This window comes from Epithele typhae (assembly GCF_022376455.1).
Source record: "Epithele typhae strain CBS 203.58 chromosome Unknown BXZ73scaffold_3, whole genome shotgun sequence".
In the NCBI taxonomy this organism is placed as follows: Eukaryota; Fungi; Basidiomycota; class Agaricomycetes; order Polyporales; family Epitheliaceae; genus Epithele; species Epithele typhae.
Genome location: NW_025954194.1, coordinates 36340 through 49053, shown reverse-complemented (window position 1 = coordinate 49053; position 12714 = coordinate 36340). Strand labels below are relative to the sequence as shown.

Here is a 12714-nt window from a genome sequence, read left to right as displayed (position 1 = left end):
AATGAGATGGTCGATTGGAGATGAAGGGGTAGAAGGGTACGGGAGAAGAGCGGAACGAGAGGCGGAAGTTGAGGGACGCGCGCCGCAAGGAAGGGAGCTTGGGGACACAGTTGGCCAGCGATCCTGTTTGCGGCCGGAAGGATGCGAGGGGAAGAGCACCGAGGGGAGCCTGGGCGGGTGGAGCGTGCAAAGGACGATCGCCCGCTATCTGCGCGAGCGCACGCTGGAGCATGATTCGACCGCTGGGGAGAGACGTCGGTCCGTAGTGGGCTTGGTAGAAGGTTCGAGCGGAGGATGAATTCCGGATATTAAAACGGCGTGTTGTGGAGGAATGGCCCCGAATCCAAGGGTACGAGCGCGCGAATCCCAGGGGTACCATTGACCGCCAATGACCAGCGCACGATCATGTATGACCGGGTGGACAGCGGCGGAGCGACGGGGGCGGGTCATCTGGGGAGGACGAGAGAATTCGTTTCAGCAAGGCCGTCCTGGCTGCAAGAGCGTGGCGTGTACCGCCATAGGACTGCGTATGAAAGCAGCAGCTGGGACGAGGGAGAGGAAGCCACGCGACGTGCTCGTGAGAGAAGACGGGGATGGGAGCGAGCCTGGTGCTCAGCTGATGCTGGTCGGGACTTGACGTCTGGGAGCGGACACAGGGAGCCCGTGCCGGATGCCTGAGAGAGCAGAGAGGATCCCTGTAGCCGACGCGTTGTTGAAGGGCCGCGGAGAAGGTCTCCAGCCAAAGCCGGCTTCCTACAGATCCCGAGATCCTCGCTGACGGGCAAGTGGATGAGGTTGCAGGGTCGCAACCTGACGAGCGAGTAGGTGTCCAGCCCCAGTTGCCAGCCGTGCGCGACCGTCTGGGCGAGGGCAAAGAGGGGCGAAGCGGCGGTGGCCACTGCTTGGGCGGGGGGCGAGGCCAGACGGCGCGGCCCGGACCCATCCCGGACCCTCCGCTTTCGGTCGCCTGGGCCGCCCGGCCGTCACACCGTCACACTCCGCCCCTCTACCGCCCACGTTGCGCCCAGGGCCAGACCCTGTGATGTCAGAGCTGTCACATGTCACGCGTGGGGTGGCGAAGAGCGAGGAACGTGCTTCGCCGCCCCCGTCCCATCGTCCCACTCGACGACCACCCCGCCTCGCGCGTCGCCCCTTGCGCACCAGCGGCCTTGGCTACTTTCCTTGAAGACTCCCCCCCCACGAAACCTATCTCACGACCCTCATTCACATCTCGCTGTACTTCCGAGCCCAGGTTTTCGCAGTCTTCAAAGTCCAGTAACGAATCGTTCTCAAGGCCGTCCTCCCGTTCACCCGCAAGCGATCCTTCACAATGTGGTGCGCATAACCGATCCTTCACATAGTTGTTGGAGAATCGTCGCTAACCAGAGCGCTTGTGACGTCCTGTTTACAGGTGCGACAACTGCCTTCTCTTGCTCCCTCTGGCAAGTCTTGTCGCCTTCGCGTTGAAAAAGATCTCTCATCCACTCTTATGTAGAGAGGTGGTGCTATGGCGTGGGCCGTGGTTATGACGGTATGTTGTCCGAGGGCGATCTTTATGTATCTCAATCCTCACGATTTTCATTTAGCTGTATAGTATTGGGGGTGGTGTCTTCCTCCTGATGGTCGGTCAATATTTCTTCTTCGACTACCCGGAATGGTGCGCGCATCTTGAATCTCGTGTCATACCATCGATATCTAATGCTTGGGACGAACAGGCAAATCTACGGTGGTATCGGTATCGGTGTGGGAGTTGCTGCAGTTCTTTCCATCCTTGCGCTTTCCAACGTACGTGCACATTCCCAGGATTTGTACAATATGGTATATCTGCTGTGTACGCCCGCTCACGACTTCTCCCCAGAGGTCTTACATCTGGACACGCGTCTGCAAGTTCATCTGGCCATTCCTGATTGTCCTTTGCCTGATCCGTGCCATCCTTATGATCGTCCAACTCAATCGCGGGTACGTCTTTTTCATATCATTTAGCTCGCTTGCTTGCTCGCTTCCGCGTGCGAATTCTCCACCACGCACCTCGTGTGCTCTTTTCTTCGCTTCGCTCCATTTTGTCCATCGCTACACCATTGCCATCCGGCATATTCTTAGACACAACTTCTCGCATTCATCTCTCGCCAACTTCTCACGTAAACTTCTGTTTACAGGAAGGACAAGATCCAATGGGAGTGCCTGAATGGCGGTCAGCTCTGGGGCGCGTCTGCCGAGAGCGGTTACGCGACAACAGTATCGTCGTTCCCCACCGGTTTCTGCGACACAGGCTTCTCAAGTATCTACGCCGCATTTGTCGGCGGCCTGATCGTGGACCTCGTCTTCCAGGTGAGCTGTCTTCACCGACCGTTGAAGAACGACCGCATCCTTATTTGTCAAAATTATTAGATCTACATGTTCTTCCTCATGTGGCGCTTCCAGAAGAGGCTCGAACACTACAACGGCATGAAGGGCCCATACAATGGCGGTAAGTGTTTGCTCACCAGCGGATGTAAACGGCTGTTCAGATTCGTCGACCCTTTGTCGTGGCCCCTCATGGACACATCGTGCCCACGGGAGCTTACCGGCATATGAGCAATGTTCGTGCGGAATTAACTGATGCTGACTGCGATCTGTCTTCATTTCGCAGGCTACTACAGCTAAGCGCCTTCGGACGCTGTTCCACGCTTTGTCGTCTCTTCGGGTCCCTTCTCCGCTTTGTGCCGTTTGGACATTTGCAGCTCTCCCCAGTACGCCCCACTAATGCCTACATACCCCGTGCTTCGCGATCCCTCGTCTGCATTCTTGCGTCTTGGACGACATCTAATGCTTGCTCCGCCCGCGTGTATCCCTTGCTCCTGTTGTCTCAGTATCTCGCCGTCCTGGCTCATTACGACACCTTACGACTAACGACCTTCGGGTTGGGCTATTTAGGTAGCTTGCCTGTTTACGAATGACTTACTCCCTCTCCACCTTGATGACCAAACCCTCTTGTTCAATCCATCTGAACCCGTACACGACCACTAGCTCGCGTTCCTAGCTTCTCCGTGCGCGTCGTGGGCGCTCGCTCAGCCATTTACGGGTGTCCGAGGAGCAAGAACGGCCAGACCACAGTCGATTGTGGCTCCGGGTCGGGGCAGCGGACCGCAGTCCGCGGGGTCGTGCGCCCTGGCGGCTCCCGTCCTGCGACGGCGGGCGGTTTGGGCGTCCTCTGTGTGGTCTTGTGCTGATATCGGCGAGGCGCGCACGCCTGGACGAGCGGCGAAGGCCGCTCTGCGTTTACGGTTCGAGATTTGGCAGCGAGAGGCGGGCGTCTGTGTCACGGTGTCACGCCTCTTAGCGCCGATTTTTGGCGCGGGCCAGTGCTTTGGACGACGTCGTCGAATCCGTCCCGGCATTTTCGTGCGTTGTTGTAATTTTAATGCTGTTCCCTCGCGGCACGCCGCCGCCGATGTCACCCGGGTCAACGGTTTATATGAGATGCTTTGTTGTTTGCTGCACATCCGGCGCCAGCTTCTTCGGCCTGGGTAGGACCTGGGCGGGACAACAAGCGCTGGGGCGCCAACTTCTAGAGCGAAAGAACAAGAGGATGGAAGATCGGTAGGCGCACGACGCACAGGCGCGAGCGCGCGAGAGCAATAGCGAAGGCGTGGACTGCCGGGGTGTACGTACGCGCAGCCGTTCTTTGTGTGCAGAGACGTACAGTCTACAGATATACAAAGCGCACGGGGGCCGGGAGCCGCTCGCGTCTCGGGTTGCGGGAGGGGACGACGTCGATTCGTTTGGAGAGAAGGTACCGACCTGGACGGGGGCTCGCCGAAGCGCCGACGAGCGTCCGGACCCGGAAGGTTCGCGCGGCGCAGTCTGCAGACGAGGCCGGTTCCGTAAGTGTGCGGGCCCATCGTGGGCAGCGGGTTGCCAGATGGGCGCACCGGACGTCAAGTGATGCGGGGTAGAGAGGTCGATCGGACGGACGGACGGTCGGGTGGACGGATGGACGGACGAGCTCGCTCGAGAATCGCGATGGGACGGAACGCCTGGGCTGAGGGACACGGGACGCGCGGGCGGCGGGGATGCTCGCGAGAGCGAGACGGAGGAATGGCGAGGGCCACGCGGGCGCGCGACGTCGCTCGGGATATGGTCCGAGCCGATGTGAACGCCGCGCGCGACGAAGGACTGTGCAGCGGCCCACGGCGCGCGGTGTGCAATGCGTGTGCCGCGCGGCGTGGCGGGAGGCGCGCGGGCGCGCGGGCCTCTGGGTACATAGTCAGTCCCCTAGGCTCTCATTTGCGGGGCGCGGGGGCGAGCCTCGGGACTGGGGCGGGCCCAGCAATGCGGGAGGGTGGACGCCGGAGACCTCGCCGTGCAGGGGATGACAGGATGACGGCGGAGGCGTGCGTGGCCGCCCGGGGGGGTGGAGAGAAAGGCAGGATGTCGAGAGCTGTTGGGACGAGATCCACAGGGCCGCGCGCTGCAAGACGTAACGCGCGGCGGGGAGGGCCGCTGGCCCGGTGCCCCGCTCGTTCGCGGTGGACGGCGGCTGCGGGCGCGATACAGTCCGCGGTCGGCGCCGGGCGCGAAGCCAGGGCACGTACTGCAGCTGTCACGAACTCGCAAGGCGAATGAATCGACGGGCCCGCGCGGACGTCGGGGGCTGGGCGGCGGGGACAGAGGCATGGGTCGATCCGCCATGCTCGGCGGTGACCAGTGGACCGACCGTGGTGCGCGGTGCCCACGCAAGCTTCTGCCCTTCTGCTGCTAGTGCAGATTCGGGCGAAGTATTCGGGCTCGGGGCTCGGAAGTCCGGATAAATTTCTCGTGTAGGTGGAGGAGAGCGCGTGAGGAGGAGAGCTTCGTGGGTTCGCTCGCGTCGACGGCGACGGCACGATGTGATCGAGAGAGAGAGCGAACGGGCTCGCGAGCCGGAGCCGCGCTGCGCACGGGCTGGGGGCTCTCAGGGGACGGTTCGCTCACGAGGGCGGCGGCGGAGACTGGGCTTGGAGAGCACATTTGTCGGGGGGGGAGCGGGAAGGGATGGTTTGTCAAGGCGTGAGCTCGATTGGGACGGAGGCGGTGAGAGGGGGCTCGGATGCAGTTCATTGTGGTCGTGAAGAGGATTGGAGGAGAGACCCGGGTGGGAGACCAGGTGGGCGGAGCGAAGGGCTGATCGGAGACGTGACAGGGAGAGTGGGCGTCCGGCCGGGGAGACGGCGGGGCGGGCGGAGGGCAAGCGGATAAGCAGGCTCCGGACGGCCGCGTCGGTGAGGACAAAGTGGCGAAAGGCGGAGAGGAGGCAGGGACGAGAATTGGCGCGGGGAACGAGGCGCCGCGGGGTTGGGAGAGCGGACATGAGGCCGTCGGCAAACGAGGAGAGAGACGACGGTCTGGGATGGGAGCGATGGCGCAAACGGGGAGCGCGCTGCCTCAGATGGCTTGGTTGGGCCCAAGGGCTTCCTTCGGCCCACCGGGCGAGCTGATGCGATGATAAGGTCATCCCAGCTTTAATTCCCGCCCTCCGCCCCCTCGCTCCCGACACCACCCGCCTCTGCGGCCGCGGCACCGCTGCAGGACGTACCTGGGTGGGCGCACGGAGGCGGGCAGGGCGCGACCGAGGGCGGGGGAGGGATGGGGGAGGAGGGGAGGAGGACGGGCACGGGTACGGAACCAAAACCGATGCCGCGGGAGTAAATTCGTTAGAGTTTGCGTGACAGAGTGACGAGGACACGAGGTGATGTGAGGTTTTCTCCCGCCAGACGCCCGCCCTCGCCCGCAAGCGCTGGAAGAGCGTCCGTCTCAGTGGTCCTCTCGACCGGAGGGGGTATATAGCCTCTCTCCTCCCATCCGCCAGCCCATCCCCTCCGCCACTCTCCGCCGTCCCCCGCCGGGTCTTTTTTTCTCTTTCTTCTCTTCCCGCCTCGCGCCGTCGTCCGTCAGTCTCCAGCCCGTTCTCTCCTCCTCCGTCTCCGCTCACCTTCTCTTCAGTCCTGCGCCCGGTCACTTTCGTGATATACACCCTTCAGTCTCGCTCTACCTCATCTCGCACCAACGATGGAGACCGCCCACCTCGAGAACGTCCTCGACCACACCAAGAACGCCTCCGACTTCATGGATCCCGCTGCGGCGTACTACAACGACCCCCTCTCGGGTCTCGACTACCTCCAGTACCCGCCGCACTCCCCCTTCGGCGTTTCTTCCATGGGCCGTACGTGCTTTCTCCCTTATCCGCCCTTGCGTCCTCTCATCCCCTCCCCACAGTCCCTCCCACGTCGTCTCCTCGTAGCTTCACCGCCCTCCCCCTCAACGGCGGCATGAACGAGTACACCTACACTTCCCCCAGTGGCAACTACAGCACCGGCTCCCCGGCCCGCCCCTTCACTCCACCGGCATCTACCCCGGCGCCATCTCCACCCTCAGCGCCGGCGAGCTCTCATCCGATGGCTCGAGCCGTAGCCGCCGCGGAAGTGGCTCCCACTCGCCCGGCCCCGCTGTGCCCCCTGGTTCGCTCGCGGCCATCCCCCGCTCCCACCGCTACAACCCTCTCGGCACCGCTGCCATCACCCGCGCCTCCGCGCGCCAAGCCCAGCAGCAGGCCCAGAAGAAGCAGCGTTCCAAGGCCTCCGCCGCAGACGAGTTCGCAAGTGACGACGACGACGACTTCAACCCCATGCCCTCCTCTGGTGCCAACAGCGACATGCGCCGCGAGGAGATCCGCCGTCAGCGGATCGAGTCCGAACAGAGGAGGCGCGACGAGCTCCGCGACGGCTACCGCCGTCTCAAGGACGCTCTCCCGGTCTCAAACCAGAAGTCGTCCAAAGTCTCCCTCTTGGACCGTGCCACCACCCACATTCGTTACCTCGAGATGACCAGACCCAGCTTCAGACGAGGCTCCAGCAGGCCGAGGCCGAGACCTCCCACTTGCGGCATGTCAACGAGGCGCTCATGCTCGGTACCGCCGAGCAGCGTCACGCCGCCGCCGCCTCCGCTGTGGCTGCCGCTCAAGCCAAGCAACACCACGTTGGCAACCGCATGTGAGCGACGCAGCCCTCTCGCCTCAAAAGCTCGACGTGCGCGCTCCAACGCACCGAGCATCGCCTGCGCTGTATTATTCCTATCACGACTGTATCAAGACCCGAGACCGCCCACCCTGCCTGGCTGCAGAGGACACCCACGACATCACGGACTAACGCGTACACCATATTTTACACTGTTTATTCACTTTTTCGACCCGGCATCTTCCCCCACATCATCCCTCTCTCGTCCCTATCCCTTCTCCACCCACATCTCCCCCATTGCTTCTCCGGCGGATACCATATCACGAGCACACCCCCACCCTCCCCGAGCTACGTCCCGGACGTCCCGCCGCTGCGCTGCGCGGTCCCGTTGTCGAAGACGACGTTGGCCGGAGAACAGCGGGCGACTCCACTCCTGACCATGGCGCCCACGGATCGGCTTGTAGCCTTGGGGTTCGGACGCGACACGACACAAGACCGCAGGAATGGGCTTGAGACGACACGTCCACAGAGATGTCTGTCGGCTCGCCCGCCTGCGCGCACTTTCTTGCTTTCTACACGCCTACTGGCATTACCGTCGCCCTCCTCTACACCGGCTCGCCCATCCCAGACACGCCTCGCGCACGCGACGGCTGATGGCGACGACCACTTCATTGTGGTTACGTGCCTCGCCACCGCGCATCTGCGCGTCGACTCTCGACATCAGGATCGTCTCCCCACCCTCTCGACCTCTCACCCATATAGCTTGGATCCGACCACTCCACACCATACTCACAACCACCATTATGCTCTATGCTCCTCCGCATCGCGCAACCTCGCGGCGCCTGATCAACGCCCCTGGATGCCCGCTCCCGCTCACCCCGCCCCGTCTCGTTCATCCTTCCGTCCTCGGCTACTGGTACGACCGCCTGCGAACTCCGGCTCCAGTTCGCGGCGCACGCGCGCGCCAGCGTTGTTTCGCAGATGCTTCCGCGCTCGCGTTTCCGCACGGCGCGCGTGACCAGGAAGACATGGCGAGGCGTGGGCCTTTCAATGCCGATCCCTTTGACACCTCCGCCGACCACCGCTCATCGATTGACAAAGACCCCTACCCCCCTTTGACTCCTCCGACCTTCCTCGTCGCCGTTACCTCCCCGTCACCCCCTCTCCTCCATGCTCGCGTGCTCCGTCCTCGTCTCGTTTGGGTCGTCTGGTAGCGCGCGTGCTAGTTCACGCCCTCGGACTTCCTGTGTACGTGATGTGCGATGTTGAGCGGCAGTGCGCTTGCGAGTCGTAGAGGCAGGTGTCGGTGGACGTGACGTAGCTCTTGGTGCGCTCGCTTGCGGACGCGCTGGCCTGCTGCTTGGAATCTAGGTAGTGTCATGGTCCGGTACAGGTCTCGTCCGCGGACTCGAATGTGTCGTCGGCTCGTATGCCCCCCTATGCCCCGGTTGTCGCCCCCTACTAGCACGCTCGCCTCACCCACACCGCACCGCACCGCCTAGGCGCAGCGCGCGCATGCGCGCGTTGTCTAGCTCGACCCCCCAGTGCCCAGGCTCGCAGCCTCTGGCGTCGGTCGCGGTTGGCGTTCACGTACGTTACGTACCGAGTTGCGCTCTTTGCTCTGCTACTACTCGCTGCTATCGCCCACGCGTGCGTCGAACGTCGTGTCCTCCCCCCATCGCCCCCCTCCCTCATCGTCGAGTACGCCCGCTTTATCTGTCGTTGCACATCGTAGTTAGTCGTCGTCGAGTTGCATATCACGCTATTCATGTCTATTCACGACTGGGACCTCCTTGGTGTGTTGCGTGACAAGTCTTCAGAAGTACCTGGAATCGTTGTGCCTGCTGTGGATGTGCTCATGAAGTGTACTCGGCCCACAGGCTAGTGGGTCGGTCATGGTGACGTAGCAACAGAAAGATACTTAACAAACAAGTTCAGCCGTGATTGTGGCGCAGCACGAGTCAATCGCACCTTCCTCGTCTTCACCCTCCACCCCCGCTACCCCACGCCCGTCCACTTGCGCCACCGCATGTCTGAGACTGCCGCGATCAAGAAACAGCTGAAGATCAAGACCGGATCGGCCAAACGGTGCGCCCCGTGTCCTCTGCGGTCAAACGGGCGCGGTTCTGAGGCCCGTTGCTCGCGTTCGCGCCCGCAGGTTGTTCAAGGAGCAAGGCCTCTACCAGAAGGAGCAGGAGGAGCTGCAGCGCAAGCTCGACAAGCGCATCGCGGAGGACGCGGAGGACTGGGACATCAAGAGCACGGTACGGACTGCCGGTCTCCCTCGCTCCCTGTTGCGTCCCCTGCCCCTGCCCCTGCCTCCCCCCCTGCCTCTACTCACAGTCTGTCGCGACCCCGAGACGCATGCCCTCCCTCTGCCCCTCCCTCCCTTGGCCCTCTTGTTCCTTCTGTTCCTTCTATTTCTGACCTTGTCGCGCGCAGAGGCGGAGGATGGAGGAGTCGGGCAGGATGGTCGTCGATTCGTCGACGCGCCTCGGCGACGTCGTCCTAGACTTGCGCGAGCTCGTGGTGAGCACGCTTTGCTTTGACGCGGTTCTGGACGCGATGCTGATGCGCCCGCGCATTTCTCGAGCTCGCGGCGGAGCAAGACCCGGAGCTCGCCGAGGACCCGGAGCTCATCGCGGCGAAGGGAATCTTGGAGGAAGTCAGCGTGTGAAGGAGGCGGAAAAGAGCGGCAACGAAAGCGGATGGGGAGCGGAAGCATGTAGATTCACTTGTACGACATACCATAGCGCCCTTGACCAAGCTCACGATGAGAGACAGTGCCCCTACGACTGCATCGCGCTCCCCGCCGCCGCCGCCTCCGCATCCCGAGCGGCCTTCACGCGCGTGAGGGCGCCGAGGATGCCCACCCAGGCGTCGCGCTCGACGCGCTCCTCCTGCAGGCCGCGGTCGCCGCGGGCGCGCGCCGCGGTGGAACCGTCCGCGGCGGGGAGCCCGACGCCGAGCGCGGGGGGCACGAAGCCGGGCGGCGGGGCGTCGATCGCGGAGGGCGCGACGCGGGAGTGACGGATGTGGGCGAGCGAGGAGCGGATGGCGTATTGGATGCCCTGCACGTGCGGTGGGGAGGGGGTGCGTGAGCGGTGGTGCGGTGGCGGACGAGATGCGGAGGGTGAGGGGGTGCCGGGGGGAGGACGGGCGACGAGGAGGGTACGTACGTCGAGGCGTTCGAAGTACTCGTTTGCGACGTCGACGAACTTCTCGGAGCGTTCGGCGCCCTTGGGCAGGTCTGCGTCCTCTGGGCCGTCCGTCTGCGGGAGGGAGAGGAGCGCGATGGAGGACGCGGCGAGGGACAGCAGGCGCGTTATGTCCTGTGGGACCGGGATGTAGAGGTGAGCATGCGGAAAGGTGACGAGCTCTACAGAATCCACGGACGCACCTTCTCTACCTCTCCGAGCGCATATATCTGGCGGGCCGTCCTGCTGGACGTCCATATGGGATCAATCTCCTCCGGAGGGCCTTGCTCCACCATAGACACGTCTTCTGCACTTGCCATCTGGAGGTAAGCTTGGCGATGAGGGACGAGGCGAAGCAGTTTAGATTGGACTGCGGTGGTTGAAGACAAGATACCCGGGCCGGCGCTCTCCAGCGGGATTGTGTGTACAGTCATGAGTTCATGAAGTGACCGCCATCTAGTACGTTACATCCGATACCGGAAGCCTTTTGCGTTCCAATCTGTCGTCTCTACTCCGTCCTTGCTCTCCTCCTCGACCACCCCACTGCTTGGACCTTCCTTCGCGTCTCTGCTCCGGTTGACGAGTGTCAAGTATATGCGCAGACCCATCGACAGCACCACGACAAGTGCGTAGCAGATCATGATCGTTCGGAACGCAGTGGGATAGCGCGGAGCCTCGCTCGACTTGAAGAACTGCGGGCCGGCGATGTTCCCCGCGCTGTAAACCATAAAGAGGAGTGCGGCCATGGCGCTGCAACGGACATGAGCGATCCTGGATGTACGCGCGTGAACGGGAGAACACGCGCCTCTTCTTGGTGCTGCCCTTGAAGTTGACCCCAACGAGCTGCGTGGCCATCGGCAGCGCCGCGGGGCCGGGCGAGAGCAGGTAGTACCCAAACAGCTTCACGCGCGGCGACGTCCCGTCCGCGTAGATGAGCGCGGAGCCCGCGACGGGGCAGAGCACGATCGCGCAGATGAGCGCGGTCGACACGTTCTGGTGCCGGCCCGCGAGCCACGCTGTGGCGAGGATCGCGGCGATGCAGAGCACGGAGGCGGGGAGGATGACGAGCGTGCTGTCGAGCGCGGAGAAGCCGAAGCCGGTGAGGACGAGGTTGCCGAAGTTCTGGGTGCCGCCGTTCGGGATCTGGGTGAGGAGCGAGATGCCGAGGAAGAAGTACGTCTGCGGGTCCAGGAAGAGCTCACGCATCTGCGCCGAGGACCATGGACGGTCGGTCTTGCCCGTCCCGGCGAGTGCGACGCGCTGGCGGGCGCACTCGCGCTCCTCGTCCGAGAGGAACTTGGCGGAGCAGATCGAGTCGGGAAGGAAGGCGAGGATAAAGGGGCCGCAGAGGAAGGTGAGAACGCCGAGGATGATGAATAGCCATTGCCACGACTTGACGGGGCCGCTCTCGATGTGGCCTATTCCATAGGCAAGGAAGCTGGTAACAATTCCACCTGGAAAGAGCACGGTAAGCCAGCGTGACGGATCAATGCGAACGAAGACTCCGCGCACCGAGAGAGGCCCCGGCGAACCATATACCGATGCGCGAGGGTGTCTCGGCTCGAGTGTACCACGACGAAGTGATGAGGAGGAACGCGGGGGATATTGTCGCTTCCGCAACGCCCAAGAGAACGCGGACAGTCATGAGACCAGCAAAGCTTGTGCATGCAGCGGTGAGGGCCACAACGGCGCCCCATATCAGGGTGTTAATACCCACTGCGGAAGCTGTCAGTACGTGTCGAGGATAGAGAATTCATCAGGTCGCACCATATTTGCCGATTGGTAAGCGTTGGATGAGGAGAGTGGTCGGGTATTCCCAGAACAGGTACCCGAAGTAGAATGCGCTGCTGACCCAGCTATACTGCTGCCCAACCAGATGCTGCACAGGGAAAGGTAGGGTTAAACCACTCGGAGGGCTTTCAACGAATAAAACAATCTCACTGTACTTGTTCTCAGCCCTAAGACAGCCGCGCTGGACAGGATGGTCTTGTCCATGAAGGTGAAGGTGTATGTGACGAAGAGCAGCGGAAGAAGCCTACGGTCTATCTTGCGCACGACCCGCTTCGCTAGCGGACTTTCGAGGAAGGCGAGGTCCTCCACCGCCAATGGACCACCATTTGAAGGCAGCGCATCATGTGTCGCTGATGGGCTCTCAATTGCTGCGTACTTGACGTCTGCCATGGCGAAATCCGGCTCGAAGACTTGCAGAAGACGAAAGGCCCGCGGCTGCGGGCGCGGCCACTCGCTGCCACACACCGGCGACCATCTTCTAGTGCACATTAAAGCCGAGAAAGGCAAGTAAGTTTCTCTCGCCATAGAAACCATAGAAATGCTTTTCTGACCGCACGTGGATTTTAAACCTTATAAAGCTCCAGAAAGCTCCAGAAAGATGGTCGCCCCGGCGTGCCAATGCATCCGGTGCAGGGGGCGCTGATAGGAAGCAAGAGGCGCGATGGCTCAAACGGGCCGCCGCGCCTCAACGCCTCAAGGACGCTTATCCGAGATCTCGTCTTTCGTCCAGCCTCAACATACCAGCGACACCTCCC

General features: G+C 62.5%; 5 protein-coding genes across 5 annotated transcripts; 3 read left to right on the top strand and 2 right to left on the bottom strand.

The window, feature by feature from the left end:
* Positions 1-1412: 1412 nt before the first annotated feature.
* Positions 1413-2574, top strand: BXZ73DRAFT_39854 (uncharacterized protein; the record flags this gene model as incomplete). Its single annotated transcript, XM_048018464.1, has 7 exons — positions 1413-1446; positions 1500-1531; positions 1587-1657; positions 1716-1785; positions 1859-1959; positions 2157-2328; positions 2389-2574. Coding segments are annotated over 7 exons (666 nt in total), but the record flags the coding sequence as incomplete, so codon positions are not given.
* A 3453-nt stretch (positions 2575-6027) lies between these two features.
* On the top strand, positions 6028-7011 carry BXZ73DRAFT_86978 (uncharacterized protein; the record flags this gene model as incomplete). The annotated part of the gene is made up of 4 exons (XM_048024368.1): positions 6028-6181; positions 6235-6295; positions 6394-6809; positions 6839-7011. 4 exons carry the CDS (start codon positions 6028-6030, stop codon positions 7009-7011), a joined length of 804 nt encoding a protein of 267 aa, XP_047882352.1.
* A 1989-nt stretch (positions 7012-9000) lies between these two features.
* On the top strand, positions 9001-9648 carry BXZ73DRAFT_39414 (tubulin binding cofactor A; the record flags this gene model as incomplete). Its single annotated transcript, XM_048018372.1, has 4 exons — positions 9001-9059; positions 9130-9235; positions 9414-9500; positions 9565-9648. 4 exons carry the CDS (start codon positions 9001-9003, stop codon positions 9646-9648), a joined length of 336 nt encoding a protein of 111 aa, XP_047882351.1.
* Positions 9649-9760: 112 nt separating this feature from the next.
* On the bottom strand, positions 9761-10464 carry BXZ73DRAFT_39974 (uncharacterized protein; the record flags this gene model as incomplete). Its single annotated transcript, XM_048018484.1, has 3 exons — positions 9761-10042; positions 10151-10303; positions 10372-10464. The coding sequence occupies 3 exons, from the start codon at positions 10462-10464 to the stop codon at positions 9761-9763; spliced, it is 528 nt and encodes a 175-aa protein (XP_047882350.1).
* Positions 10465-10632: 168 nt separating this feature from the next.
* On the bottom strand, positions 10633-12349 carry BXZ73DRAFT_39849 (major facilitator superfamily domain-containing protein; the record flags this gene model as incomplete). The annotated part of the gene is made up of 5 exons (XM_048018462.1): positions 10633-10918; positions 10968-11622; positions 11681-11884; positions 11936-12047; positions 12110-12349. The coding sequence occupies 5 exons, from the start codon at positions 12347-12349 to the stop codon at positions 10633-10635; spliced, it is 1497 nt and encodes a 498-aa protein (XP_047882349.1).
* Positions 12350-12714: the final 365 nt, after the last annotated feature.